At 43.7% G+C, this 25,381-nt stretch overlaps 1 protein-coding gene across 1 annotated transcript in view; it reads right to left on the reverse strand.

The window, feature by feature from the left end:
- hcn2b (hyperpolarization activated cyclic nucleotide-gated potassium channel 2b) overlaps positions 1 to 24,157 on the reverse strand; it is a 31,016-nt gene extending 6,859 nt beyond the window's left edge. Inside the window, exons 1-5 of the mRNA XM_056415057.1 lie at positions 23,352 to 24,157; positions 21,116 to 21,539; positions 16,055 to 16,216; positions 8,196 to 8,414; positions 856 to 1,002 (exon numbers count right to left, since the gene is read on the reverse strand). Of these exons, the coding sequence (XP_056271032.1) occupies positions 856 to 1,002; positions 8,196 to 8,414; positions 16,055 to 16,216; positions 21,116 to 21,539; positions 23,352 to 24,157 (1,758 nt within the window). The remainder of the gene's footprint in view (positions 1 to 855; positions 1,003 to 8,195; positions 8,415 to 16,054; positions 16,217 to 21,115; positions 21,540 to 23,351) is intronic.
- Positions 24,158 to 25,381: the final 1,224 nt, after the last annotated feature.

Consider the following 25,381-nt stretch of genomic DNA (forward strand, 5'->3'; position numbering starts at 1 on the left):
TCGGGAAAAGGAACTGGTCTACATTGACCATTGTATCGGTAATATTCAGAGTACAACTTCAATGTTTGGTATTATATTAGTATATATTTTGGGGTGACTGTGAGTCAGTGGTTAGCAGGTCCGTCTTCCAATCAGGGGGTTGGTAGTTCAATCCCCGCCCTCGTCGATGTGTCCTTGAGCAAGATGCTTACCCCTGAATTTCTCCCTGTAGCTGCGTCTACGGTGTATGAATGTAACATAAAGTGTCTTTGAGTACCTTTAGAAAGCACTATATTAATTAAATGGATTATTATTATAAAAGGGTTACATAATCAGATAATAAAACTCCCTTTTAGTTGCCGTGAGGGACCCGGGCGCTGCTCATTGGAGTATCCTCCATATGTTTCCCCTTTTTTGCTGACTGTGCACTTTAGTAAACGGGGTTCAGCAGGAAAAACGTCTCTCAGGTGAGCGGCGGGAACACGGAGTCCACGAGAAGATTACTCCAAACACATTTGTTCCCCTCCAGTTCGTGACAAAGAAAAGACGGCCGAATTACAGGCAACTCGGAATTGGCCTTGTGAGATTTGGTTTTATAAATGTGGAAGAAGAATGAAGACCGGCTCTGACACGTGTCAGGAGAGTTATGCAATCACATCACGGCTTCAGAAAAACATGAAGTGGCCAGCTCCTCTTTAAGAACAGCTGATCAGCAAATCAATACAGATGAAGCTGTGTGTGTGTGTGTGTGTGTGTGTGTGTGTGTGTGTGTGTGTGTGTGTGTGTGTGTGTGTGTGTGTGTGTGTGTGTGTGTGTGTGTGTGTGTGTGTGTGTGTGTGTGTGTGTGTGTGTGTGTGTGTGTGTCCGTGTCCGTACCTCGCGCAGAGGCTCGTTGAGCTCCTCCAGGATGCTCTCCTCATCGAACATCTTGCCCTGGTACCGGTGCTCGTAGTAGTCGTGGATCTTCTGTCGGAAGTCTGCCGGGAGTTTGTGGAACGACATGTACTGCTCCACTTGTTTGTACTGGAGAGGGGTAGAGGAAGGAGAGGAGGAGAGGAAGGAGAGAAAGATGAAGATGATGGAGAGGATGGAGAGGAGGTGAGGGGGAGAGGAAGGAGAGGAAGGATGGGAAGATGGAAGGAGAAGATGGAGGAGAGGATGGAGAGGAAGGAATGGAGGAGAGGAAGGGGTGGAAAGAGATGAGGAGAGGAAGGAGAGGAAAATGGAGAGGATGGAGAGGAAGAAAAGGAAGTGGAGGATGGAGGAGAGGAAGATGGAAAGGAAGGAGAGGAATTGGAGGATGGAGAGGAAGGAGAAGATGATGAAGAGGGAGGAGAGGATGGATAGGAAGGAGAGGATGGAGAGGAAGATGAAAGGAGAGGAAGGAGAGGATGGAAAAGAAGGAGAGGAAGGAGATGAGGAGAGGAAGGTGGAAAGGAAGGAGAGGAAGTGGAGGATGAAGAAGATGGAGAGGATAGAGATGAGGAGAGGAAGTGGAGGATGAAGAAGAAGATGGAGAGGATATAGATGAGGAGAAGGAGAGGATGGAGAAGAAGGAGATGAGGAGAGGATGGAGAGAATGGAGAGGAAGGAGAGGAAGGAGATGAGGAGAGGAAGGAGAGGAAGCGGGAGAGACGTAGATTAGTTTTCTCATTTATCCTCCAGAATATCGTCGTAGCGATCATGAGACGTCGTGAAGACCTCGTGAGCCATTTGTCCCTCTGAGCTACAAGAGGAAGACGAGGGCGACGAAGCTGCTGAGGAAACATCTCGTCTTCGTGAACGAGGATTCATCACGACGTGTTTAGAGAAGAAAAGACGACGCTGCCCTGCGGCCACGGCGAGGCTCTGGAGCAGAGCTTTATTTTGAAGGGACAGAATCTTGACACGGCTTAAATACATGTGGTCTTGCTCTGTGACCTCTTCCATGACCTCTGAAGTCCAAAAAAAAAAAAAAAATACGTCGGGTAACTATTCTGGGACAGGAAGATGTTTGTTGTTTACGCTAGAATTGATAAAAATGTAACTACGTGGTGAGAAATAATTTTAAAAATTCAAAAGCGGAAACGGGCCGGAGCAGATTGAGTCTGATTCACGCGTGATTCACGTGTTCGCCCGCGATATGTTCATCGCAGGGCGAGCGTTCCATGACGTATTTCACGCCTCGACTCACTTTTGGAAATAGCGTCCGCCGCATCGACGCCGTCGAGATACGAATCCCTCGCTTTTTATCCCCCGTTCACCGGACGCACGTGGAACGGCTTTTGGGGCGTTTGTTTTATTCATAACGGGAAGATGGCGCATCGTGTGTTGGATTCACACATCGCCACCTTCCTCTAAACACGTAACACACACTTGACCTACACACACACGCACACACACACACACATAACGAAAGCCTCCTGAGGGTGAAAATGGCCACGAGACGACGAGCCCACGGGGCTTTACTTCCTGTTATGTGAACAGGAAACGCACCTCAGAAAATATGCAACAGCTGGTATCTGATAAAATAATATAAAGTTACATCCTCGACGTCGTACGCCTCTTTATCCATGTCCGTCCGAAATGTCATCACTTCATCATTTTCTCTAATTGGACATGTGTCATAATTAGCGTATGAATTCCCTCCCGAGGTTCCTGAGGTATCGCGTTCACAGTGATCTTGACCTCTGACCTTTGACCAAAAAAAACGAACCAGTTCCTCCTTTAGTGACAGGTGGACGTAGAAGCAAGATTTGAAGAAATTCCCTGAAAAAAATGGAAATATTGCGTTCGCTAAATGGGGCGGACGTTAGGTCACGTTGACCTTTGACCTCCCCGAGATATCACATTCCCATGAATGGACAACCGGAAAGCCTCAAGAGTAAACAAGCCAACATTCAGTGGATGACAAACACAAACAATACAAGCAGGAGTGAATCAGCTGTTTGTGACCCAACGATGGAGGAAGGACCTCCAGACCAGAATACAAACGACTCCTCCAGGTCCAATCTTCATTGCAACTCAAACACGACGCTCGCTTTTTGGGGTTTTCTCGTGAATCACTCACTGCGGGTGAAATAATAAATTGATTGCGGCGCGTCGGGCGAAGCCACCGTTGTTTACGGCTCACCTGTGGCTTTGCGACGTCGACGTTAATCAGCAGTCATAATTTTGTGTTTCCTTCTTCCTTTGAAGTTATTGTTGTTGCGTCTGTCCATTTTCATTGTTTTAACCTCAAGTGAAAAACAAGAGGAAATAAAAAAAGACTGAATATGACAAAACTAAACTTTGCTTTCAATTCTGAAGTTGGATAAACAAACAAAAAATGGTCGAAAAGCTGAAAGGAAGCTGAAAAAGAGATTTGCTAAATAAGTTGTCCTTTTACATCCCTCTGTGTCGCGTGTGTCTCAATGCTGATTGGCCAGAATAAACCTTCAAAAAGACTCAAGACTTAACGAGGTGTGCACTAACGAGGTCCACTCCTCTAATCGCCCTGATAGCACCCTGCCTGTGGCTGTCCACCAGACAATCACACGTTTACCGGGAGGCGCACTGCGAGTGAAAGGACGATGACCTTGAGTGGAACAGTCAAGGACACATGCGTGGGACGGGCCGGCTCCCCGTGCAGGAGAGGACACGGCGACATATGGGCCGGAGGAGGAGATGAAGGCTCGACCTCCGCGACACGGCTAATCACCGGTCGTCACGGTAGGATGTCATTAAATGTGTTTCCATGCCGGAGGATCTTTACCTCCATCGGAGAAAGCAGAGAAGAGGAGAAAACGTGGGGTTGTGTGGAAGGGAGCGACATTTCTAAGTATTTTCAGGAAAACTTAATTTCCATTTAGACTAAATCCACATCTGTTATAATCTCTTCCTGCTTTTCATCCCACATTCTCCTCTAACTGTTCCTCCTCCTCTTCCTTACACAGAACCATCTGAGAAACCCGTCAATGGAGCCTGTTTCGGGAAAAAGGGGGCCGGCACTTCCACAAAAAAATCCTGGGCATGCGATTGGATTAACAAGCGGAGGCGGGACTTAAATCGGGATTTAGATTTTCGCATTGTCATCGTTCAAAATCCAGCTGCTGTGTTAGGAAAGTCTCTTTCGGGCACTTTTCCCTAAGGACCGTGTGATGCATTATACGACACGAATAGATATACACACGAATAAATGAATCATCCAGGTGGATTACATCAGCAGAAACAATGAACTGCATCCTTTTCTGATTTTAATCCCGACCTCCTGCAGGCTTGATTCATGGCCTCGGGCCACGTGGTCAGGGTCAGCCATCTTTGCACATTTCCAACACATCTTGAATGTAAACACGGTCACCCGGACAACAACCTGACTTTTCTCTCATTGGACATGTGTGTATAATTGTTGATCTGCACTTCACACATTTCATTTTCATTTACACTACACACATACACACACTTTGCATTTTGCACACTGTCTATATTTAATATTTTATATTTAATTTAATTTTAGTCATTAGTATTGTATTGTGTATCCATATATGTTGTATATATACATATATATTTTATTTTTTATTTTACTTTGTATACTTCTTGTATACATCTATATCTTTCACTTGGATACATCGATATCTTTCATCCCTGTTTTTTATATTTAATTTTTTATTCTCGTGTGTTCAGTTTATTGGTGCTGCTACTGCTACGACAAATTTCCCCTTGGGGATTAATAAAGTATTTATCTATCTATCTATCTAATTGTCATAATTAGCTTATGAATTTCCTCCCGAAGCTCCTGAGGTATCGCGTCCACAGTGACTTTGACCTTTGACCACAAAAAAAACTAATCAGTTCCTCCTTTCGTGACACGTGGACGTAGAAGCAACATTTGAAGAAGAAATTCCCTAAAAAGATTAAAATATTGCATTCGCTAAATGGGGCGGACGTTGACCTTTGACCTCCCCGCGATATCATATTCCCATGAATGGACAACTCGGATGCCTCAAGAGTAATGAAGCCTTTAACTAATATAGATAGTTACATTTAGACAACGACTTGTTGTATAACACCTTTACTAAAAATATTATGTCTAAATATAAAAAATGAGGCATAATCTAACGCTAACTGTGGGGAATTTAGGAGAAATCTACGTCGCTAATAGATGTGTATTTCGGATAAACAAAACAAAACAAACTCCAGTAACACTTTCAGTGAAGCTCAACAATTTCTCTTGAAAGTATATTTTGCAAAAGCCCCGTGGTCGCGTTCCAAAGGGGAACGACGGGGGTCTCGCTCCCACAACCCGTTCATAGGAACTATAAATTAATATATTGGCAATTTTACAGAAACCCCCAAAACTATTTTCCGCATTCGACTCATTTCCAACACAATGTCACAGATATTATCCCACATCACAAATAATAATGTACGTTTATTTATTTTTAAATCAAACTTCGTGGCCGGGGGATGCAGATTAGACTTCCGCAGTCGGCTACTTGTATGAAACTAACAAACGCCTCTGAAACACGATCTGTTCCTCTGGGTCTGCTGACTTAGCTGGGCGGGGGGGGGGGGGCTACGAGTGTGATGCATGGCTGTCACTGTAAGCTGCAACGGAGGGAAGGGAGAAATTAAATTGGCCCTCCAATTAATGGCCCATGTCACTGAACGTCAAGCCTCAGGATGTGACACGTCCTGTGTGTGTGTGTGTGATGTCCTTCTCTATAATAACTATTGCACGACTACAGCAGAAAGTTAAACACGTCCATGTTACGATGCGTCTTCATTGTGAGTTTACAAAGTTTTTTTACTATCAGAGACATTTTACTGATGACATTAATGCAAGTTGATGCCGTTAGCTCCGCCCCCTCGTGTCACCTGTGGTGGCAAAAAGCCAAGATGGTGATAACCTCACGGAAACTTCATCCCCTTCTTACAGTCTCCGATTTAGAGTCTGCATGTTTACATATATTTATATATATTAATGACCATATTATAAATTAAATACATAAAATCTTAATATTCCAGTGGAGGTTTGAGCATGAAAATGACACACTTGACCCTGGAGATGGTGTCTGACCAAATAACAAATGTAATTCAAGGTCCCCTCATTTGAGCTCCATAAAAAGCGCTTTTTAGATCTTTGTTTTTAGTGTGAGGAGGTCAGGCCTCGGAGGGGGGGGGGTGATGAAGGGAGCGCTCCCTCAAGTCACCGTTTTAAATGTGTTTGTGTATGTGTGTGGGGGGGGGGGGTCACATCTCCCTCCACTCACCAATATTCGGACACTCTTGCTGATGGTGGGGAAGAAGTGACAGGAGGGGGGGGGGGGAGGGGGAGCGGAGTTACATAACGGCTAATGCCCTCCGCCCATGTGCGGTGTACGCTGGCAGATGGTGCGTTGCCCAACAGTCAAGGGCGAGTGGACATCTGAAGCAATGCAGACGGGAGGAGGAGGAGGAGGAGGAGGAGGAGGAGGAGGCCAGTACCCTCAATGTGAAGGAGGGGGGTAATGAGGGAACGCTAAGCTACCTTGTCGCTACTTGGGGGAGGTGGGGTCACCTGTCACCCACTTTGGCCCTTTGCAAAAATCCCACCATGTTCCTAAAATTGAAGACATGCATGTGTTTTGGTCGGGAAAATAACAACCGTACACACATTAATATAAATGCCTTAAAAGCAATTTAATGAATGAAATAGTGAAAAGTATGGATGAGAACTAATTAGCTAAAGGCCATGAATAAACAGGCTAATTAATGTATAACTGAAATAATGAGCTTAAAGCATCCTGATAAATAGCTAAAATTGTAGCTAAAAATAATAAATAAACAGGCTAATTAAGTCATTAATAAATAGCCAAAATAATTCGCTAAAAATATTTAATAAACAGGCGAATAAAGTAATTAATAAATTACTGAAATAATGAGCTAAAAGCATCCTGATAAATAGCAAAGAAATGCTAAAAATAATGAATAAACAGGGGAATAAAGTAATTAATAAATTACTGAAATAATGAGCTAAAAGCATCCTGATAAATAGCTAAAATTGTAGCTAAAAATAAAAAATAAACAGGGGAATTAACTAAAGATTATGGATAAATGGTTCGAAAGTGCAGCTTCATTTGAAGTTAGTTATGTGAAAGCAAGCAGACGTAAAAACTGGCAATTCCACCGCGTGATCAAAAAGTCGTCCGTCAGAATCACTGCTCCAGTCTCTGATCACAGATCTCCGTCTCTTCACATTCCTGTCCCCAGACCTCCGAGACACAAACTAACTAAAGCTGACCAAACAGCACGGGTCCATTCTGATGAAGCAGAAAGAAACACCAGCGTGCTTTGTCCAGCTCTTGATCCCTCGAGCTCTTTCCGTGGGGGCGGAGCTTAGTGCCGGAGCCATGAAAACGCTTCTAAGTCTGATCTGTTTACTCTGCCGCGTCGACATGTTGGACGAGCCTGCTCATTATTTCACTGCATCGCGGAGGAAGAGGAAGACGAGGCCGATGGCAGGAAGTGATTGCTGCAGACGCCACGCCGCTGACGCAGTACGGCGCCATGCGGGCGACACTAAGCAGACTCCGGACGTCCTTGAGACATTAACGTCAAAAAGGCCAACTGGACACCAATTACCATTTTATTGCTAGTTCATCAAACTAAGTTATTTTCGAATTTCGTGAGGAGCGGAGGACATTTTGTTGATTAAAAGAAAACTTTAAATTGTGGACTGGGACTTTAGATTTGGCTCGAAGCCAAAAACTCCAGAGAGAAAGAAGGATTGGTCAACGGCTTCAGGAGCATGGAGGTGAAATAAGACCAGATCAGCATCATGGCCGCCCTCTTAAAGGGCCGGAAACACTTGATAAACTCCTCGAACATATTGTTAAATAACTCTCTTTGCATTTGGTTATTGTTTATTTGAGTGTAGAAATATTATACATAAGAAGATGTCTCTAATATTATAACATAAATCCATTTAATCCTAAACCTTCAAAATAAAAGCACGGGATATTTTTCTTCAATTTCAAGCGGGCCTTGTGTTCGACACCTGTGCTTTAAATAATCACATCTATATTGAAGGCTGCTACTAACCTGGATTAAACCACATGGATTATCCCACATTTCTATTGATAAGTAGTGAAATGCGTTTGTTTTTCTGACTTTAAACCCGCCCCATTGCATCCCCACGAGCTGTGGAGCAGAACCCATCCAGTGAAACAACACGGGACACCAAAAAAAAGTAGCCAGACCCTTTGTTTTTGTTTTACCTTTTCCTGGTACTGCCTCCGGGACGAGTCCAGCGACTGGATGAGTGCGGTGGCGTGTCCGATGAACATGGCGTAGCAGGTGGCCCCGACGATCATGCTGAGCATGGTCAGCCAGATGTCCGACATGCTCTCCGGCGCCTGGCGTCCGTATCCGATGCACAGCATGTGACTCATGGCCTTAAAGAGGGCGAAGGAGTAGAGCTCGGTCCACGAGTCGTTCTGTTCGGGGGAGGAGAGACGGGAGGAGAAGACGAGTGAGGGGGAAGCAAACATGAGGACACGGGTGGAGGAGGTGAAGAGGAACTAAGCTGTGTTATCGTGTCCTCGTGGAATAATTATTTGTACACTACTGTTCAAAAGTTTGGGGTCACTGAGAAATGTCCTTATTTTTCAAAATAAAGCACTGTTTTTATCAATGCATATAACATTAAATTAATCATAAACACAATCTCTACATAGTTAATGTGGTAAATGACTATTCTCTGGTGTTTAATGAAGTCTCTACATGGGTGTGTAAAGGCCCATCTCCAGTGTTCTAATGGTACATTGTGTTATCACCTTAGAAGACTAACGGATGGGTAGAAAACCCTTGAAAGCCCTTTTTATGTGAGCGCAGCTGAAAACAGTTGTGCTGGTGAGAGAAGCTCTAAAACTGGCCTTCCTTTGAGCCACAAGAAAAACAACATTAATATTTACAATAAAAATCATTATTTCTCACCATGTCAATGTCTTGACTATATTTTCTATTCATTTTGCAATTTATTTGATAAATAAAAGTGAGTTTTCATGGAAAGTTGACCCCAAACTTTTGAGCGGTAGTGTATATTATTATCGTCCTTTTCATGCCGCGGTGAAGCGGTGACAGAGAGAGTACATTAAACGTCAAGAGTGCTGGAGAGGAAGACATTTCTGTGTACGGCTCATTTTCGGATAAATGTTTCAGGTTTGGTGAAGAGCCTAATCATCATCATCATCATCATCATCAGTGAGCAGCTAGAAGACGAAGGACACAAATAAAATTAGCGTAGTGTAAATGAGGAGCCTGTGAATCGGCCCACTCCAGTGTGCCCTCTGATTGGAGCTCACACACTCAGTCACATACGCTCCTCAAACACACACACACACATACACACACACACGGTCCAAGTTGCACGTGTGTTTCTTCTTCCTCTCTGAGACGAGTGGAGCCTTCAGTCGCTGATTAACTGCTTGGATTTGTATCTGCTTTGTTGGTTGGATTTTTCCAGGAACATTTGCATTTCATTTGAGATTCAAATTTATTTCGTATTTTCTTTCTATTTTTTGGGGGGGCGGTGAGGTGAAAGAGGACGTGCTGGCCAGAGGCTGCCAAAAGAGGTGATAGGAGGAACAGCAAGGAAAAGGTGCCATAAAACCGGCTGGGTGTTTCATATCTGTTGTTTTGGACCTATTCATCCACGACGACGCTCTGTAACCCTCTGTAACCGCTCGTGTCTCAAGCCAGTTATGAAAAGAATAATTCAGAGAAACCGGAACAGAACATTTATATTTAATTAAATTAAATTAATTTATTTTATTTTATTTATTTTATTTATTTTATTTATTTTATTTATTTTATATTATGATTGTTAAAAGAAGTACATTTAATAATAAAAAACTTACACAAAGCATAACAAGGCACATCAAAAGTACATAAAGGCACTTGAAAATATAAAATAGAGATCTCAGTGGGATGGTTAGTTGTTTTTCAGCAGTATAACTAAAATTAAAATAACAGTAGAGAGTGATATATATATATATATGCATGCAGGGATAGAAACATATTATGCTCCCCAAATAGAACGCTCCCACATTCCCAGATGTGACCAATGAGAGAAGAAAGAGGAAACAACAACATTTAATTAAATAAAAAGATGTGTGGGGGTTACAGAATCACCCCCCTCCAGAAACGCCATGAATGATCTCCACACCTTTACAAAGGTGTTATATTTTCCTTTCACTACATACCGAACAGAACATTGACGAACACACTCGGGGCCTCAGTCGGAGACTCGTCCCCACATGTGGAGACCCGTCAGCCATCAGCATGCCGGCCACACCGCTGCTGGATGAGCAGCAGGAAGCCAGAGAAACACCTTCTCACACACTCTCAGTCTCCTACACACACACACACACTCAGTGTTTCAGTGGACACGAGCTCCAGAGAATAACAACTCCACCGTCTCTGGGGTTGTTTCCCCAAGGTGCTGCACAAAGGGAACGACTACATTAAGAATAGACGGCCGCTGAGGAGACGTAAAGCGATGCCCTCGGCTCGTCTGACAGGCTCTATTCTTATACGGTCACGTGCGTTCATTACTGTCAATACACCGAACCGTGGTCCTGAAAATGGATTTTTTTATTCTTCCTGGTATACTGATAATGGACCGTACATTCGAAGTTTAGGCTTCATGGCTTTAAAAAAAAAGAATTAACCAGAAGGCACAAAAAAGGGCAAAGAAAATGTACTTTCATGAAGTGAAACCCCCCGCTGTGAAAGGTTGAAGCTCTGAGTGAACACTTAAAAAAGAAATTACAACTCCAAGATGTGTCAATCACAAGGTAGCGGCATGGGGCCATAATGATGACCTATATTTAATATTTCAGTTATTAAAAAAGAAAGCGTGCCGGTTTAGTGCCATCCACATTAGCATCAATGGGTTGAAGGTGCATGATCTGTTAGTCTTTATGCTTAGCTAAGCAGCGGCTAGGTTTCAGCTTCATAGCTAATTGGAGTACTGTATGCGAGACGAGTGCAGATCCAATCGAAAGCAAAAGGAGTGGACGCGTGTGTTCGTCAACGACCAGCTGCAGCAGGTCAGCGTGCGGCGGAGTTGGGAATAGCAGCTGATTAAAAGTGACAGCGTACAGCTGGCTCTTCTTATTAAAAATGACATCCCTCATTGTCACACAATAAAACTCAATCTGCAGAGACACCGCCCCGAGGGAGGGGAAGCCGATGAAATCACCTCTAATGTGCATTTTTTTTATTTTCCACGGATCTTTTTGAAGCGGTGTGGATGATAATTGTCCATAAATCATGTGGGCAGACACACAAAGGGAGCACGAGACCTCCGTGATGCACGGCGAGGTAAGTATAGAATCGACGATGGCCCGTCCGTCTGGGTTTGCATGCTGTTTGAGACTCGGCTTGTTATTTGAATGTGTGTGTGTGTGTGTGTGTGTGTGTGTCGTCGACAGCGTGCAGCCTCTCCTCCAGTTGGAAAACCGACCCTGCCGTGAAAGGACTGACATTTAGGATTTTAATATGTAAACTGTAAAAAGACCTGGTTAGCCGTGTCGGTGTTCATTATTCAGAACCGGAGGAGTTTCATTATTCATTATTTTAAACCCGGAGAGTAAACGGGAAGGTGAAGACGGTTCGGTGTCTGCCGGAAGTCAACTCGAGCAGATTAATGAGGAACCCCGACGTTAAAAAGTATTAAAGTATTTATCTCGACTGGAGCACTGACGCATACAAGTTAAATTAGATGTGTGTGTGTTAATGTGTAGATAATGGGCTGATGGGTCTGACTGCAACTTCCACCTCAGAGTCTGAAGTCAAGACTTCAAGGAGGACATTTACTTCCTCTGAATATAACGAGCGGCTTATTAAAAGGTCTTGGTTGAATAAATGCAGCATTTTTCTGACTTCTGGAGCAGCATGATGCAACTATGGTCTATAACTATGTCTTCTTCTTAGAGAGAGAGAGAGAGAGAGAGAGAGCTTCCTTGGTCGCTTCCTTGGTCGCTTCTTTGGTCGCTTCCTTGGTCGCTTCCTTGGTCGCTTCCTTGGTCGCTTCCTTGGTCGCTTCTTTGGTCGCTTCTTGGTCGCTTCTTTGGTCGCTTCCTTGGTCGCTTCTTTGGTCGCTTTTGGTCGCTTCTTTGGTCGCTTCTTTGGTCGCTTCCTTGGTCGCTTCTTTGGTCGCTTCTTTGGTCGCTTCCTTGGTCGCTTCCTTGGTCGCTTCCTTGGTCGCTTTGGTCCTTGGTCGCTTCTTTGGTCGCTTCTTTGGTCGCTTCTTTGGTCGCTTCCTTGGTCGCTTCCTTGGTCCTTGGTCGCTTCTTTGGTCGCTTCCTTGGTCGCTTCCTTGGTCGCTTCTTGGTCGCTTCTTTGGTCGCTTGGTCGCTTCTTTGGTCGCTTCTTTGGTCGCTTCCTTGGTCGCTTCTTTGGTCCTTGGTCGCTTCTTTGGTCGCTTCCTTGGTCGCTTCTTTGGTCGCTTCCTTGGTCGCTTCCTTGGTCGCTTCTTTGGTCGCTTCTTTGGTCGCTTCTTTGGTCGCTTCCTTGGTCGCTTCTCTTGGTCGCTTCTTTGGTCGCTTGGTCGCTTTGGTCGCTCCTTTGGTCGCTTCTTTGGTCGCTTCTTTGGTCGCTTCTTTGGCTGCTTCCTTGGTCGCTTCTTTGGTCGCTTCCTTTGGTCCTTGGTCGCTTCCTTGGTCGCTTCTTTGGTCGCTTTTGGTCGCTTCTTGGTCGCTTCCTTTGGTCGCTTCCTTGGTCGCTTTTTGGTCGCTTCTTGTCGCTTGGTCGCTTTGGTCGCTTCTTTGGTCGCTTCTTGTCGCTTGGTCGCCTTGGTCGCTTCTTTGGTCGCTTCTTTGGTCGCTTCCTCGCTGCCTTGGTCGCTTACCTGGTCGCTCTCTTTGTATACAGGTCTCAGAAAATTAGAATATTGTGATGAGTTCTTTATTTTCTGCAATGCAATTAACAAAAATGTCATGCATTCTGGATTCATTACAAATCAACTGAAATATTGCAAGCCTTTTATTCTTTTAATATTGCTGATTATGGCTTACGCTAAGAAAACTCAAATATCCTATCTCTAAATATTAGAATATCATGAAAAAGTATACTAGTAGAGTATTAAACAAATCACTTGAATTGTCTAATTAACTCGAAACACCTGCCTAAGGGTTTCCTGAGCCTTGACAAACACTCAGCTGTTATAAATCTTTTTTTTACTTGGTCTGAGGAAATATTAAAATTTTATGAGATAGGATTTTAGAGTTTTCTTAAGCTGTAAGCCATAATCAGCAATATTAAAAGAATAAAAGGCTTGCAATATTTCAGTTGATTTGTAATGAATCCAGAATGCATGACATTTTTGTTTTTTTAATTGCATTACAGAAAATAAAGAACTTCATCACAATATTCTAATTTTCTGAGACAGTCCTGTATATATATTTAGTTATCACATGTTGGTTTACGCTCTCTCTCTCTACACACACACACACACACACACACACACAATACAACGAGATCGTCTTACTTGCTGTATTTTTACAACATATACAAACTGAGAAACGGTCAGCTGTCTTGGGGGGGGGGGGGGGTACACATTACAGGACTGAAGCTAATCGACGCAGGGATGCACATTATCCAAGGAGCCACTCTTCATCATTACACCGGTTCAGCGTCTGCTTACTACCATTTATACGAGATGCTATAAACTATGTGTTTTCTAAAACGTTTCAACCTTAAGTTTCGCAGTGATGCACAAATCAATCGCGCTTCGAGAGCTTTTACGTGTTTTTATTTCAAGTGATTGATCCTGAAAGCGTTCGGCGATCGATGAACAGCAGCAGGACCGCCGTCACCCCAATAAATCCGGATTTAAAATCACTTATCCTCCTTAAAAATAATGAGTGTATATACCGCCGTGAGTCGTATCAGACTTCCAATTGGCCCAAAGCCAACGTGACGGGAGCAAAGGTCACGATATGCTTCTTTTTACGGGCGCAGATCGTCCCCGTCTGTAGACGAGCACTTCTTAATGATACCGCACTTTTTTTTTACTGATTTCTAGCGAATTACAGAGCGCCTTATTTTGAGAACCCGTGCTCTGATGGACCCAGCTTCGCCGAACAGGATCCCGGCCTCTGGAGTGAGACGCAGCTGCAGGTGTCAGACGGCTGTCGGTGTGCATCCAGAGGCGTGTCTGTCGGTGATGATGTGCGAGCCCGAAGCAGCTGTGCTGCTACGCTCATGACGAAGCGTAAGTAAGAGGGGGGAGAAAAATCTATACTGCTTTTAGATTTAACAACATTGGGGAAAAGCCAGACTGATAGGCCAACATTGATTTTTTTCTTTTGCCACTCTAGCCTGTCGGTCGTTCCGCCCCTTTTGGTCCAGACTGTAATATCGAAACAACTGTTGGATGTTTTTTTCCGACCAATATTTACAGACACGTTTTGGATTTGTCATTAACAAAGTGAAAATCTGCTTTAAACCTGCAAAATGACTCGCGTGCATCACTCGTGAAAAAGGGGGAGGGGCCTGACAGCTTCCGAGAATCATCTCCTCTACGTTTGCACCCTTTGGAGATAATTAACTACCTCAGGAACATCCAAGAAATGGAATAAACTACCTCAGGAACATCCAAGAAATGGAATAAACTACCACAGGAACATCCAAGAAATGGAATAAACTACCTCAGGAACATCCAAGAAATGGAATAAACTACCTCAGGAACATCCAAGAAATGGAATAAACTACCTCAAGAACATCCAAGAAATGGAATAAACTACCACAGGAACAGCCAAGAAATGGAATAAACTACCCCAGGAGCATCCAAGAAATGGAATAAACTACCACAGGAACATCCAAGAAATGGAATAAACTACCACAGGAACATAATCCCAGTCCCATGGATTGATGTCAATCCATAGACTGGGGACATAGTGGACGTAGTCACTGTGACATCACCCGTTGGTTTTGTGGACTGTAGTTCGGAAACCTCAAATTCATCATTTTGGCCGTCGCCATTTTGTTATTTGGAGCAAAGTAAAACCGAACGGCGAATACAAAATTTGTTTTAGTTAAACAAAATGGTGACAATGAACCTTCATGGACTGGAAACATGTTTAAAGGGTTAACGTTTTAAGAAGAAGACACTGACAACTCCCAAACAACGTGTCAATCACAAGGTAGCCACACCCTAAAGCACACCCCGCTTTATGGTCTATCTTTTTTTACTCTAAATGGGATCATAATGTACTAAATGAACATCAAGCAGACTTGAAATAGAGATTAAGTCCATGAACTCATGTTTATAATGTTCACCAATCAAGTGAGACGTAGAGTCTCCGTCGTTCTCATAGACTTCTATACAATCCTGACTTTTTGCATCAAAAGGAGTCGCCCCCTGCTGGCCATTAGCGAGATGATCCACGCTAGCTTTACGGTTATAATGTTCAGTATGTGTTGAAGCAATATTACAGAGGTTCAGATTCACCTTTATGGGGATTTGGGAAACTGTAGTGTGTTGTAGTTTTGTATTTTATTGATTGATTGCGGATTTATTTTCGTTCTAAAGCCTGAGATGTGATTGAAAAGAGAATCTTACGGTACAAGTTGCTTATAATAATGATACTTTCATTGATGAGATGAGATTAGTGTACTTCATGCAGCTTGAGTGGTGTTTTTTTGTGTCTTCCTCTTTCACGTCAGCATTAAATTGCCTCCGTCTTTCCAGCAGATGGCCAGAAGCCATACCTGTCAGCGAGAACGAGGGAACGACGTCTGAGAGGAGAGGTGAAGAAAAAAGAGAACGAACCACATGAAGTGATGTATGGAGTGAAAAACGTTTTTTTTTCATCCCTCACTCCTGCTTGCTGTCCACACTGGCATGTCTCCTGGGTTTAAGGCCGTGTGTGTGTGTGTGTGTGTGTGCAAACTCAACCTTAAATAAATCTGATTCACCCAACTGCATGCAAATAACACACTTCTGTGCTCCGTGGGGGAAACGCTGAATGCTTTTGGCTTTTGCAGTGATTGCTCCGTCAAACCCCTTCGCACGCTGATATTCCTCTGATTGTGTAACATGTACAAATACAAATTTATTTTTACTTACCACCATCTTGTTGAGGGAGACCCAGCAGTCGGACGGAAAGTCCTGCAGCATGGGCACCAGGAACTGGAGGCAGCCGTCCCAGTGGCACAGCAGCAGCATCATCCCGATCAGGTTGAATATTCGCATCACAGCGCTGGCCAGGTCATAGGTCATGTGGAAGATCTGTCAGGGGGAGAGAGACGGTCGTCAGCGCTGGAGAGGAGGGGAAGACGGAGATAGATGTGCGAGGGGATGGAAAGATGTGTTTTAAAGTATCCGACTCTTAAAGCAGCATTAATCGATGTCTTGTGTTTTCTTTTAGGTCTTCATTCGACATTGTTTGATGCGTGCAGATTTAAAGCGACTACGAGGAACTTTAATTTCGTGATTTGGCGGCCCCTGTGGACAAAGGCGGTAGTGTTTCCCCAGAGTCCCTTTAACCCTTGTGTTGCCTTCGGGTCATTTTGACCCGATTCAATATTTAACCCTTGTCTCGCCTTCGGGTCAATTTGACCCGATTCAATGTTTAATGTCGGTGTTCTTTCGGGAGTCAACAAACAAACATAAAGTACCTCACACTTAAACTTGGAAAACAATATTAATTCTAATAATTTTCTGGAGATTTTAATAGCTGGGGTCATATTGACCTCAAGGGTAAAATATGTTAGTAAATATAAAGGTAACAGGAGGGTTAAACATTGAATCGGGTCATATTGACCCGAAGGCAACACAAGGGTTAAAGAACCTCTCACGAGTACTGCAGTCTGGCCCGCTCGGTCCTGGTTCTCCTCTTCCTCTCTTCAGTAAAACAGCCTGGACCGACTACATCAACTATTTTGTCTTTATCAGGAGGTAAAACACGTTGAGACGACATCGCTCATCAGAAGCAACGTGGTCGACGTGCCGCACGCCGCTCCTCCTCAATCATGGTCAAGTATTAGTGTCACGCTGAGGATTTCACATCAGAACCAGCTGGACGAGACGAAGAACGATGAACGATGACGCCTCCACCGACGAGGCTTTGATCCGCGGTCGGGCCTCTCGGCGTGGCTCTGGCCGGCTACCGGGCAGGCCTGGTTTCCACTGTGTGTGTGTGTGTGTGCGTAGGTTTACATCAATGTGTTAAAGAAAAAACTAAAAGCTTAGCCTCGCGAAATCGTAAGCAAAAGCCCCCCCCCCCCCCCCCACTAGGGGACAGAGAAGTAGGCCAGGCGGTGGATGAGCGACGTATAGAATTCCATATTCGTGCACAATGGAACGCTCTTCTTTATGGGGCGGTTCACTTCAAAAAACAGACGGCTCGTTTCTCACTAGAGAATCGAGTGCAGACGTCTCTTTGTTCGTCACAGAGCCGACACAAGAAAAGCAAAAACCTTTTTTGGAAGCATGTCATCCTCCAGCCACTCGGACCACAACACACACGTACCACTCCACACGCTACGGCGCATGGGAGCATTCATTACTCTCCACTTTAAGGGCTTCAAATGGCGCACGACACTTTAGTAGTGAGCATGTGAGCTGTCTGTGCACGGAACACCTCCTCTTCCTCCTCCTCCTCCTCCTCCTCTAGAGATGCACCGATCAGGTTTTTGGTGCCGATCACCAATCACCGATCACTGAAATCAGTATCTGCCGATCACCGATAATACCGATCACCGATCACTGAAATCAGTACCTGCCGATCCGATAATACCGATCACCGATCACGGTGTTGATTGAAGCATTCTATTTATTGTGTAGCATTATTGCCTAGGACTATGAGGAAATACACATATAAAGCAACTCAAACATTAAAGAAATTACCGATTTCTTTAAACATTTAGGACTTTTACTTTGAAAAATGTCCTAATTGATACATTAAAATAGTTTGATTGTTATTGTAGGGGATTTCAGATATGTATGGAATACGTCTGCATCATTCATTTCCTGGAACTCTTGGGGAAATCTATATACAGGACTTTTCTTAACATACAAAAGTCTGACTTATTTTTATAAACTCTTCCTTGGTGCGGTAAAAATGTTTTAATGTTCGCATAATTTAAGCTAAATCTCAGAAAAGATCTATAAAGATACAAAATCAGTTCATTACTTTTATATGTTCTTGTATGATTTGTCGACAAGCCCCGGATGTTTTTTAATTAGCCCCGAATGTTAATACAAAAATTTAAAAAAAGAAGATTTGGCACACAAGTGGTTAACACCTCCAGGTCCCACGTGACGTCATTCACCCAAAACAGCGGAGTCAGGCTGGCAGCAGGCGCACGTAACAGCAAGCTGCTGTCTGAGAGTGTTTCTACACTCAAAGAAATGACTCATTGGATGAACTCAATTAAATTGTTGGCAGGTTTTCCATCCAATAATTATATGCCACTCCAACTCAAATTTAGCACATCAGTGCAATAAAATGTTATTAAGTTAGTCCAACTCATTTGTATCAAATACATCTAAAATAAAATAACGATATTCATTAAATTAAATTAATTTGTGTTTGTCCAACTCAAAATATAAACTAACTAACTAACAAAATATGCAAACTCCACACAGAAGGAACGCCCCGACTGGGAATTGAACCCACGGCCCCCTGGCTTTGAGATGACAGTGCTAGCCACTACACCACCGTACAGCCCTGAAAGTGTCTTCACCTCATGTAAACAACTGATTTTCAGCTGGCGCATGCGCAAAGAGTAGTCCTCAATGAAACACATTTATTTTGAGTTGATATGCACACCATCTAACGCTCGCCGTGGGTCACTTTCCGATCTAAACTGCACTGGCTAAGCCCCAGATGTATCCAAGTCCTAGAGACGCCCCTGATACGAGCTTCCTGCCTCAGGAAATTGCTCTGGTTATTCCAGACAATGCTTATCTCTCCCTGCTTACACACACACACACACACACACACACATAGATGGTCTATTCAGAGAGTCACGTGAAACATGCACAACCTGCTGGTTCTTTTCCTTTCACAGATTATGAGCGCTGCAGTGGAGCTCAACGGGGAAATCAGCACAACTCTGGGAGGATCTTTTGGGAAAACATACGCGAGCCGAGCCGAGCCGAGGGGAAGCCCGGTCGGCCATGTTGGGACGGAGCACGGCTCTGCTGGACGAAGCCGATCGGTGCCGAGCAGCGTTCAGTCGTCAGGTTTCTCCTGGAGCTCAAATAAACTCTGTAATCCACTGCTTGTTTATTTATTCCACACTTTTGATTTATGGACGCTTGGCTCATCCAAATATGGATTTTCCCTTTCTATGCAGAACGGCGCCCAGCGAGGGCTTAATCGTGTTTATGCAGATGACATATGAGGATTGACCACTTTTCCTGACGGGTAAACCGGGCGGTTTGAAATGTCACATTGAAACAATATGGAAAATTATGGAAAAAATTAAAAAGCAAACTTTTGCTACGGCAACGATGAAAAGGCAATTAGTGTCTCCGGTCACTGCGTTACCTCCTCGGAAAATCCCTCTTCGGCTTTCCGACGAGTAAAGCGCAAATTAATATTTGATGAATTCTTAACTTCATCAGCTGTCGTGCAGCTATCCGGCTTATTGCTTCACAACGTGGGAGTAATCACACAGAGCTTTGTTTTCATGTTCACGCAGCATTACATCATCACCACGGCACCGGAATCCAAATATTGTGAAATTAATTAGAGCGCTAGAGTTTGTTTTCTTCAATAAAACAATTAAAAGTGGCGGGAAACATGAAGAGAACATCCAAACTGAAGCTAACTTCGTATACAGGATCATCGGTGATGATCAATAACTCATGGGGCCTTTGATCTGTGGCTAATCCACCTTAAAATTCACAATAAACCCACTCTGTGGACCCTTTATGGATGTTTCCATTTGCAGCATGGTTGATGCCCATGCCTATATTTCTATATTTAGTTTTATTAATCCCATAACGACACATTTTAAATGCTTTAAACACCATTTGACAACGATCTTGATCCGGATCCATGAAATCTGTTTTTTTCTTCTTTCTTTCTGTTTAACAAAGTGTCACCTTTTCACAGCTGACTAAATCAACTCCCTCTGGTGGGAAGAAGAAAAAAAACGTCACTGTTTCTAAATAACATCACACCTACTTTGGTATTTCTGTGCTACGATCCCGTGTTAGTCATCGGCCGGCGTACGCACGATGCCAATGCATCTGTAACAAGTCGATATCTAGATATAATATCTTCTTCACAAAAATAACTTTTCTTTCTCACTATTGTTTCTGATGAATAAAGAAATATTGATTTGGAGAGATTCCACGAACCAGGAGTAACCTCCATGTCGCTGTCGGATAGAGACAATCTTATTGGTCGATATTGGCTCATGAGGGAGATACCGGTCTTGGCTCATTGGTCCATATATATATATATATATATGTATTGAATATATATAAAAATATATATAAATTGATAAATAAGTATATATAAATAAAGATATATGTATATATATATACATTTATATATAAATATATGTATATATGTAGATATATTTAAATAATACATATATCAATATATATATATAGATAAATATATATGTATATAAAAATATATACATATGTATATATAAATTAATAGATAAGTATATATAAATATGTATATATATATATATATTTATATATAAATATATATAAATTAATAAATAAGTATATATAAATAAAGATATATGTATACATATATATATATATAAATATATGTATATATATTTAAATAATACATATATAAATAAATATAAATATATATGTATATAAAAATATATACATATGTATATATATATATATATAAATTAATAGATAAGTATATATAAATATGTATATATATACATATATATACATATTTATATATATATAGAGAGAGAGAAGTTTATAACAATAACATTTTATATATCATTAATAATGTCTGTTTATGCAATATCTGCCCACATCCTTCAGGTTATTTTGGGCCCAATCAACACCAGTGGTGCTCATGTGTTCTCCCCTCGTGGTCCACTATACCACATGATTCGGCCATCTATGTTAGCATCGGGCTGCAGCCCCGTACATATGTCGCTGTACATGTTGTGAATGTTGCTGCGTGCCTACCTCCTCCCACTGGTGGATGTAGCGGATGAGCCTGGACAGCCTCAGCAGCCGCAGCAGGCTGAGGATCTTGGTGAAGCGGACGATGCGCAGCGCCCGGGCCGTCTTGTACATCTCGGAGTCCAGGCCCCTCTCCACGATGAGGAAGATGTAATCCACGGGGATGGAGGACACAAAGTCCACCACGAACCAGCTCTGCAGGTACTTCTTCTGGATCTTCTTGGGGTCCAGGATGATCTCCGTGTTGTCCTCGAACACGATGCCCGTCCGGAAGTTCAGCACCAGGTCCATGAGGAAGAAGGTGTCGGACACCACGTTGAAGATGATCCACGGCGTGGAGGTCTCCTCCTTGAAGAAGGTGATGCCCACGGGGATGATGATCAGGTTGCCCACCATGAACATCAGCATGGTGAAGTCCCAGTAGAACCTGAAGCACGACGGGGGGGGGACACAGTGACACAGTTAGGGACACAGTGTGCTGTATATCTTCTCCTCTGGCGATGTAACCCACGCCATTTGACTCGGGACAAGGTCAAGCCGAGGGCGAGCGGAGGGACAGGAATACGACAGGAAATACAAGCCGGGTGCAGTTCATCAGGGTAAAGCCACCGGGCCCGTGTTCAAGTAACCACAGGGATCAATCGGTTACCACGGGAACCCAGTCGCGTTTTTTATCGTTTTGAGAAGTTCAGCACAAGAGCAGAACATGTTTTTACGACTATTTTGACCACTTTTAGGCAATTTCTCAAGCAAAAAATGGCCAAATATGTGAAGACTATACTGCTCCTCTTTCACCTTCTGTGATCTTAAGTGTGTTTGACCTGCTGGGCTTCAGGAAAGGGATTATTGTTTATTAATTTTGTGTGTGTTTTGTGTTTTTCTGAGCACATATACTGTGGTAGTGTGTCTTATCCTGCACTGTTGTTTTTTTATTGTTTGTTTGTTATGGTCTTTTAAGAGACGACAGACGCACATTAGCTGTGTAGCTATTCTGGTGCATCACATGGTGACGTGTATGTTTTAACACGTACAATAATACAAAATGTCTTTAAGAAAATAATGAGTTCACAAAATCATCGGCAGATTAGTCTGAATGTGCTTTTTGTTTCAGAAACACAGAGTTTACACTTCTGTCAGAGCGGCGATGAGCGAATGAGGGAGGAACCGGCTGAAGAGGTTTTCGCTGAGTCATGAATGTTCCCTCACACTTAAAAAAGAAGAAAAAAACACCAATTCAGCATTTCTAGGAAATCACAGTTTGATTGCAAAAATCTGAGTCGGAGCCAGACGGCGGTATCAGGTCGTTGTTTCGGCTTTATCTCCAGACGTCAGAGGAGCTGTCCTCGGTGCTGGAACAGATGCTGGGAGCACATTCCAACGCTGGAAACTTTGACTTTTGCAATTTCCCGTCAAGTTCATCTTCGAGATGAAACACACTAAAGATAAACTTTTGCTTGTCCGTGATATATATCGCAGATACGTTACTATTTGAGTCATATCTGTCCCTTAAATTTGGGAATGTGCACGTCCGAGAGGGAATTGCTCATATTTAGTTTTTTTTTTATCAACAATTAATCATCAAATCCTCCCCTTAAGTTTCAAGGTTCAAAAGGTGTTATGCTAAATAAAATATAGACATATCTTGGATGCAGTTTAAGCATTCTATGGATATATCGAACTTGAATATTCTATTATTGATTATTTCAGGGTTCATGCTCAAAAAATCTCGATGTATACATAAATAAGTGAGAACATGTATATTTAAACTATCAATCAGAATTCCAAAGCATACATTATATAACCTTAAATAGCCTTAAATGACATAAATGAATGAGAGACAATAGTTTGATTAAAAGAATAAACATGCATGTCTTTTCAGTTAAGGTGCGTTCACGTGCAGCGCGAAAAACGAGAATGAGAGCTGTATATGCCAGTTTATATTCTTTTAAAAGCATATTAATTATTAAAAAAACTCTACTTGAATGCACCATATGAATACAACACATTTCCATGACTTTTCGAAAAAACTTTGGGATTTTATTCCCCCCTTCCCAGGATTTTTTCAGGCCTGGAAATAACCATTTACAAATGCCATGACTTTTCCATGTTTCCCATGACCGTACCTGTTATTGTAAGGTGTGATGGTGGCACATGAGTACCAGGTAGTACATATCCATATCATTAAACACAGCTCATCGACTGCCATGCCACTCCATCAATAACTCAGGTTGACCCCTACCTGAAGTCGCTGTACGGGTGGATAATCCATTTCCCCGCAGACTTCACGCGCTCTTGCTCCTTCTCCACCGCCTTCTGGCTGCCGAACATGCGCAGGGAGAACTTGTTCACCCCGGGCTGAAGCAAGGAGCTGAACTGCCGCTGCATGGACGTCGGGTTTCCCCGGGAGTCTCCGTCATCCGGCACGATCAGAGAGCCGTCCTCCGCTTTGGTGAAGGTGACAGAATTCCTGGAGTGCTGACTCGGAGTCTGTCCTTTGCTCGTCGGCGCGTTGGAGAAGGAAACTCTGGAGTCCTTCTTCTCGATCATCCGGACCTCGGCGCCGGGCCCATGTGCGTGCAGGGGCCCCGCTGAAGTGATGGAGCCGTCCATGCTCGCCGCCTGCAGCTTCCCGTCTTCGGCAGCCTGCTTCTCCTGCCTGGAGAGGAGCGAGGAGAGGCTCCCTGAACTAGTCGGGTCCCGGATGCAATCTCCGTTTTTGTTGCATATCATGCCGGTGGCTCCCGGTGCTACGGCCTGTGGGACTACTGCGTCCCGTCCGGCAGCGGCATTCCCCCGGCACAACAGAGCAGAGGCTGCGCCGCCGACAGGTGCGCAGTCCTGGTCTGGCAGGAGCCACAGCTCGTGGCTGTCGGACTTCTTGCGCGCAATGGACGCGGCTCCGCCTCCAGGCGTGGATCTCTTCATCTCGGTCCCTGCGCTGCTCCCATGATGCTCGCGTCCGGCCCAGCTGGTGGGGACTCGAGGGGGTCGGGGCTGCTGGGATTTGGGCTCCTCCTCGCCGTCCTCCTCCTCCTCCTCGTCCATCCACAGCCGGAACAATGACACACACACACACACACACACACACAGGGGCGGACACTCCCCGCACCTTGAGCCGGGCGCGCCACTGGGCGGAGAGCAGCAGCCTTCTGCTTTACGCACACACATACGCGCGCGCACGCACACACACACACACACACACGCAAACATCAGCCATAGCGACGCCAACAGTGCGCTGCCGTACGCGCGCGCGTGCGTGAGAGACAGTGTTACCTTTGGGCTGCAACTACTTATAATGAAGAAACAATGTCCAAAAAAAACTCGCAGTCATTAGAAAGTTTATTTATAGAATAAGTAAACAGATATAGTATTACAACTACATACATACATAAACTCACCTGAGTGAGGACAAGTGGCACAAAAGGTAACAGGTGAAGGTCACAAGGAACCAGTAAGTTCTCCATCCTCAGGTAGACCACCAGGGTCAGGTGATCACGTGGCTTTCCTCGCGAAGAGAGCGCGCGCCCGCCTGTTGCTTGAGGTGGATCGTCCGCCTGTGTGTTAGTGGAGTCGTCTATTGTCGGTGAAAGGGCGCCCCCTGGTGGAGGAACACACGCACTGCACACACGCTTCCTGAGAAATGCGCCTTTTTCTAGACTTTAGGGGAAATTAACTCGTTAGATGACGTGACGCTTTTGTGAGCTCGCCCGACCCCACACATCCCTCAAACCGATGCATTCAGATTATTTTACAGTTTAGCATTATGACGAAGATCAACACTTTCAATGGGGCAAACATTTGGCTTTCAAACCAAGATAAATCTACTTCTAAACCTTTCCAGTGAGAGAACTCACGAGATAAACACATATATCCAGTTATAATGATCAAAACATGCGTTATAGTGGCTGTTACTGACAGTATTGGCCTTAAACATGGATCTGTGCAATAAGCCCCATAAAGGAAGCAGTTTGGGGCCATTTATTTCATAGAATTTTTTATTATTATTGATTTTATCATGAGGCCAGTATTTTATCGTAACCTGTATGTTCATCTTTTTATTTATTATGTTACTGTGTTAACCTCTCTCTCCTTTAGTGAAGGCTGTAACATCTGGCCACAGGGACCGCAGCGGTAATGAAGCCTTAGCTAACGTTGACACATTTACCCCTGGGTTGATTAATGTGCAAATACATAAATAAAAAAATGAAATGAAAATGTTTAAGTCCAATGCACACAGAGAAGACCTTGAGATGATTTGCTCTTATGCAA

Source organism: Pseudoliparis swirei, chromosome 5 (assembly GCF_029220125.1).
Source record: "Pseudoliparis swirei isolate HS2019 ecotype Mariana Trench chromosome 5, NWPU_hadal_v1, whole genome shotgun sequence".
Taxonomy (NCBI): Eukaryota; Metazoa; Chordata; class Actinopteri; order Perciformes; family Liparidae; genus Pseudoliparis; species Pseudoliparis swirei.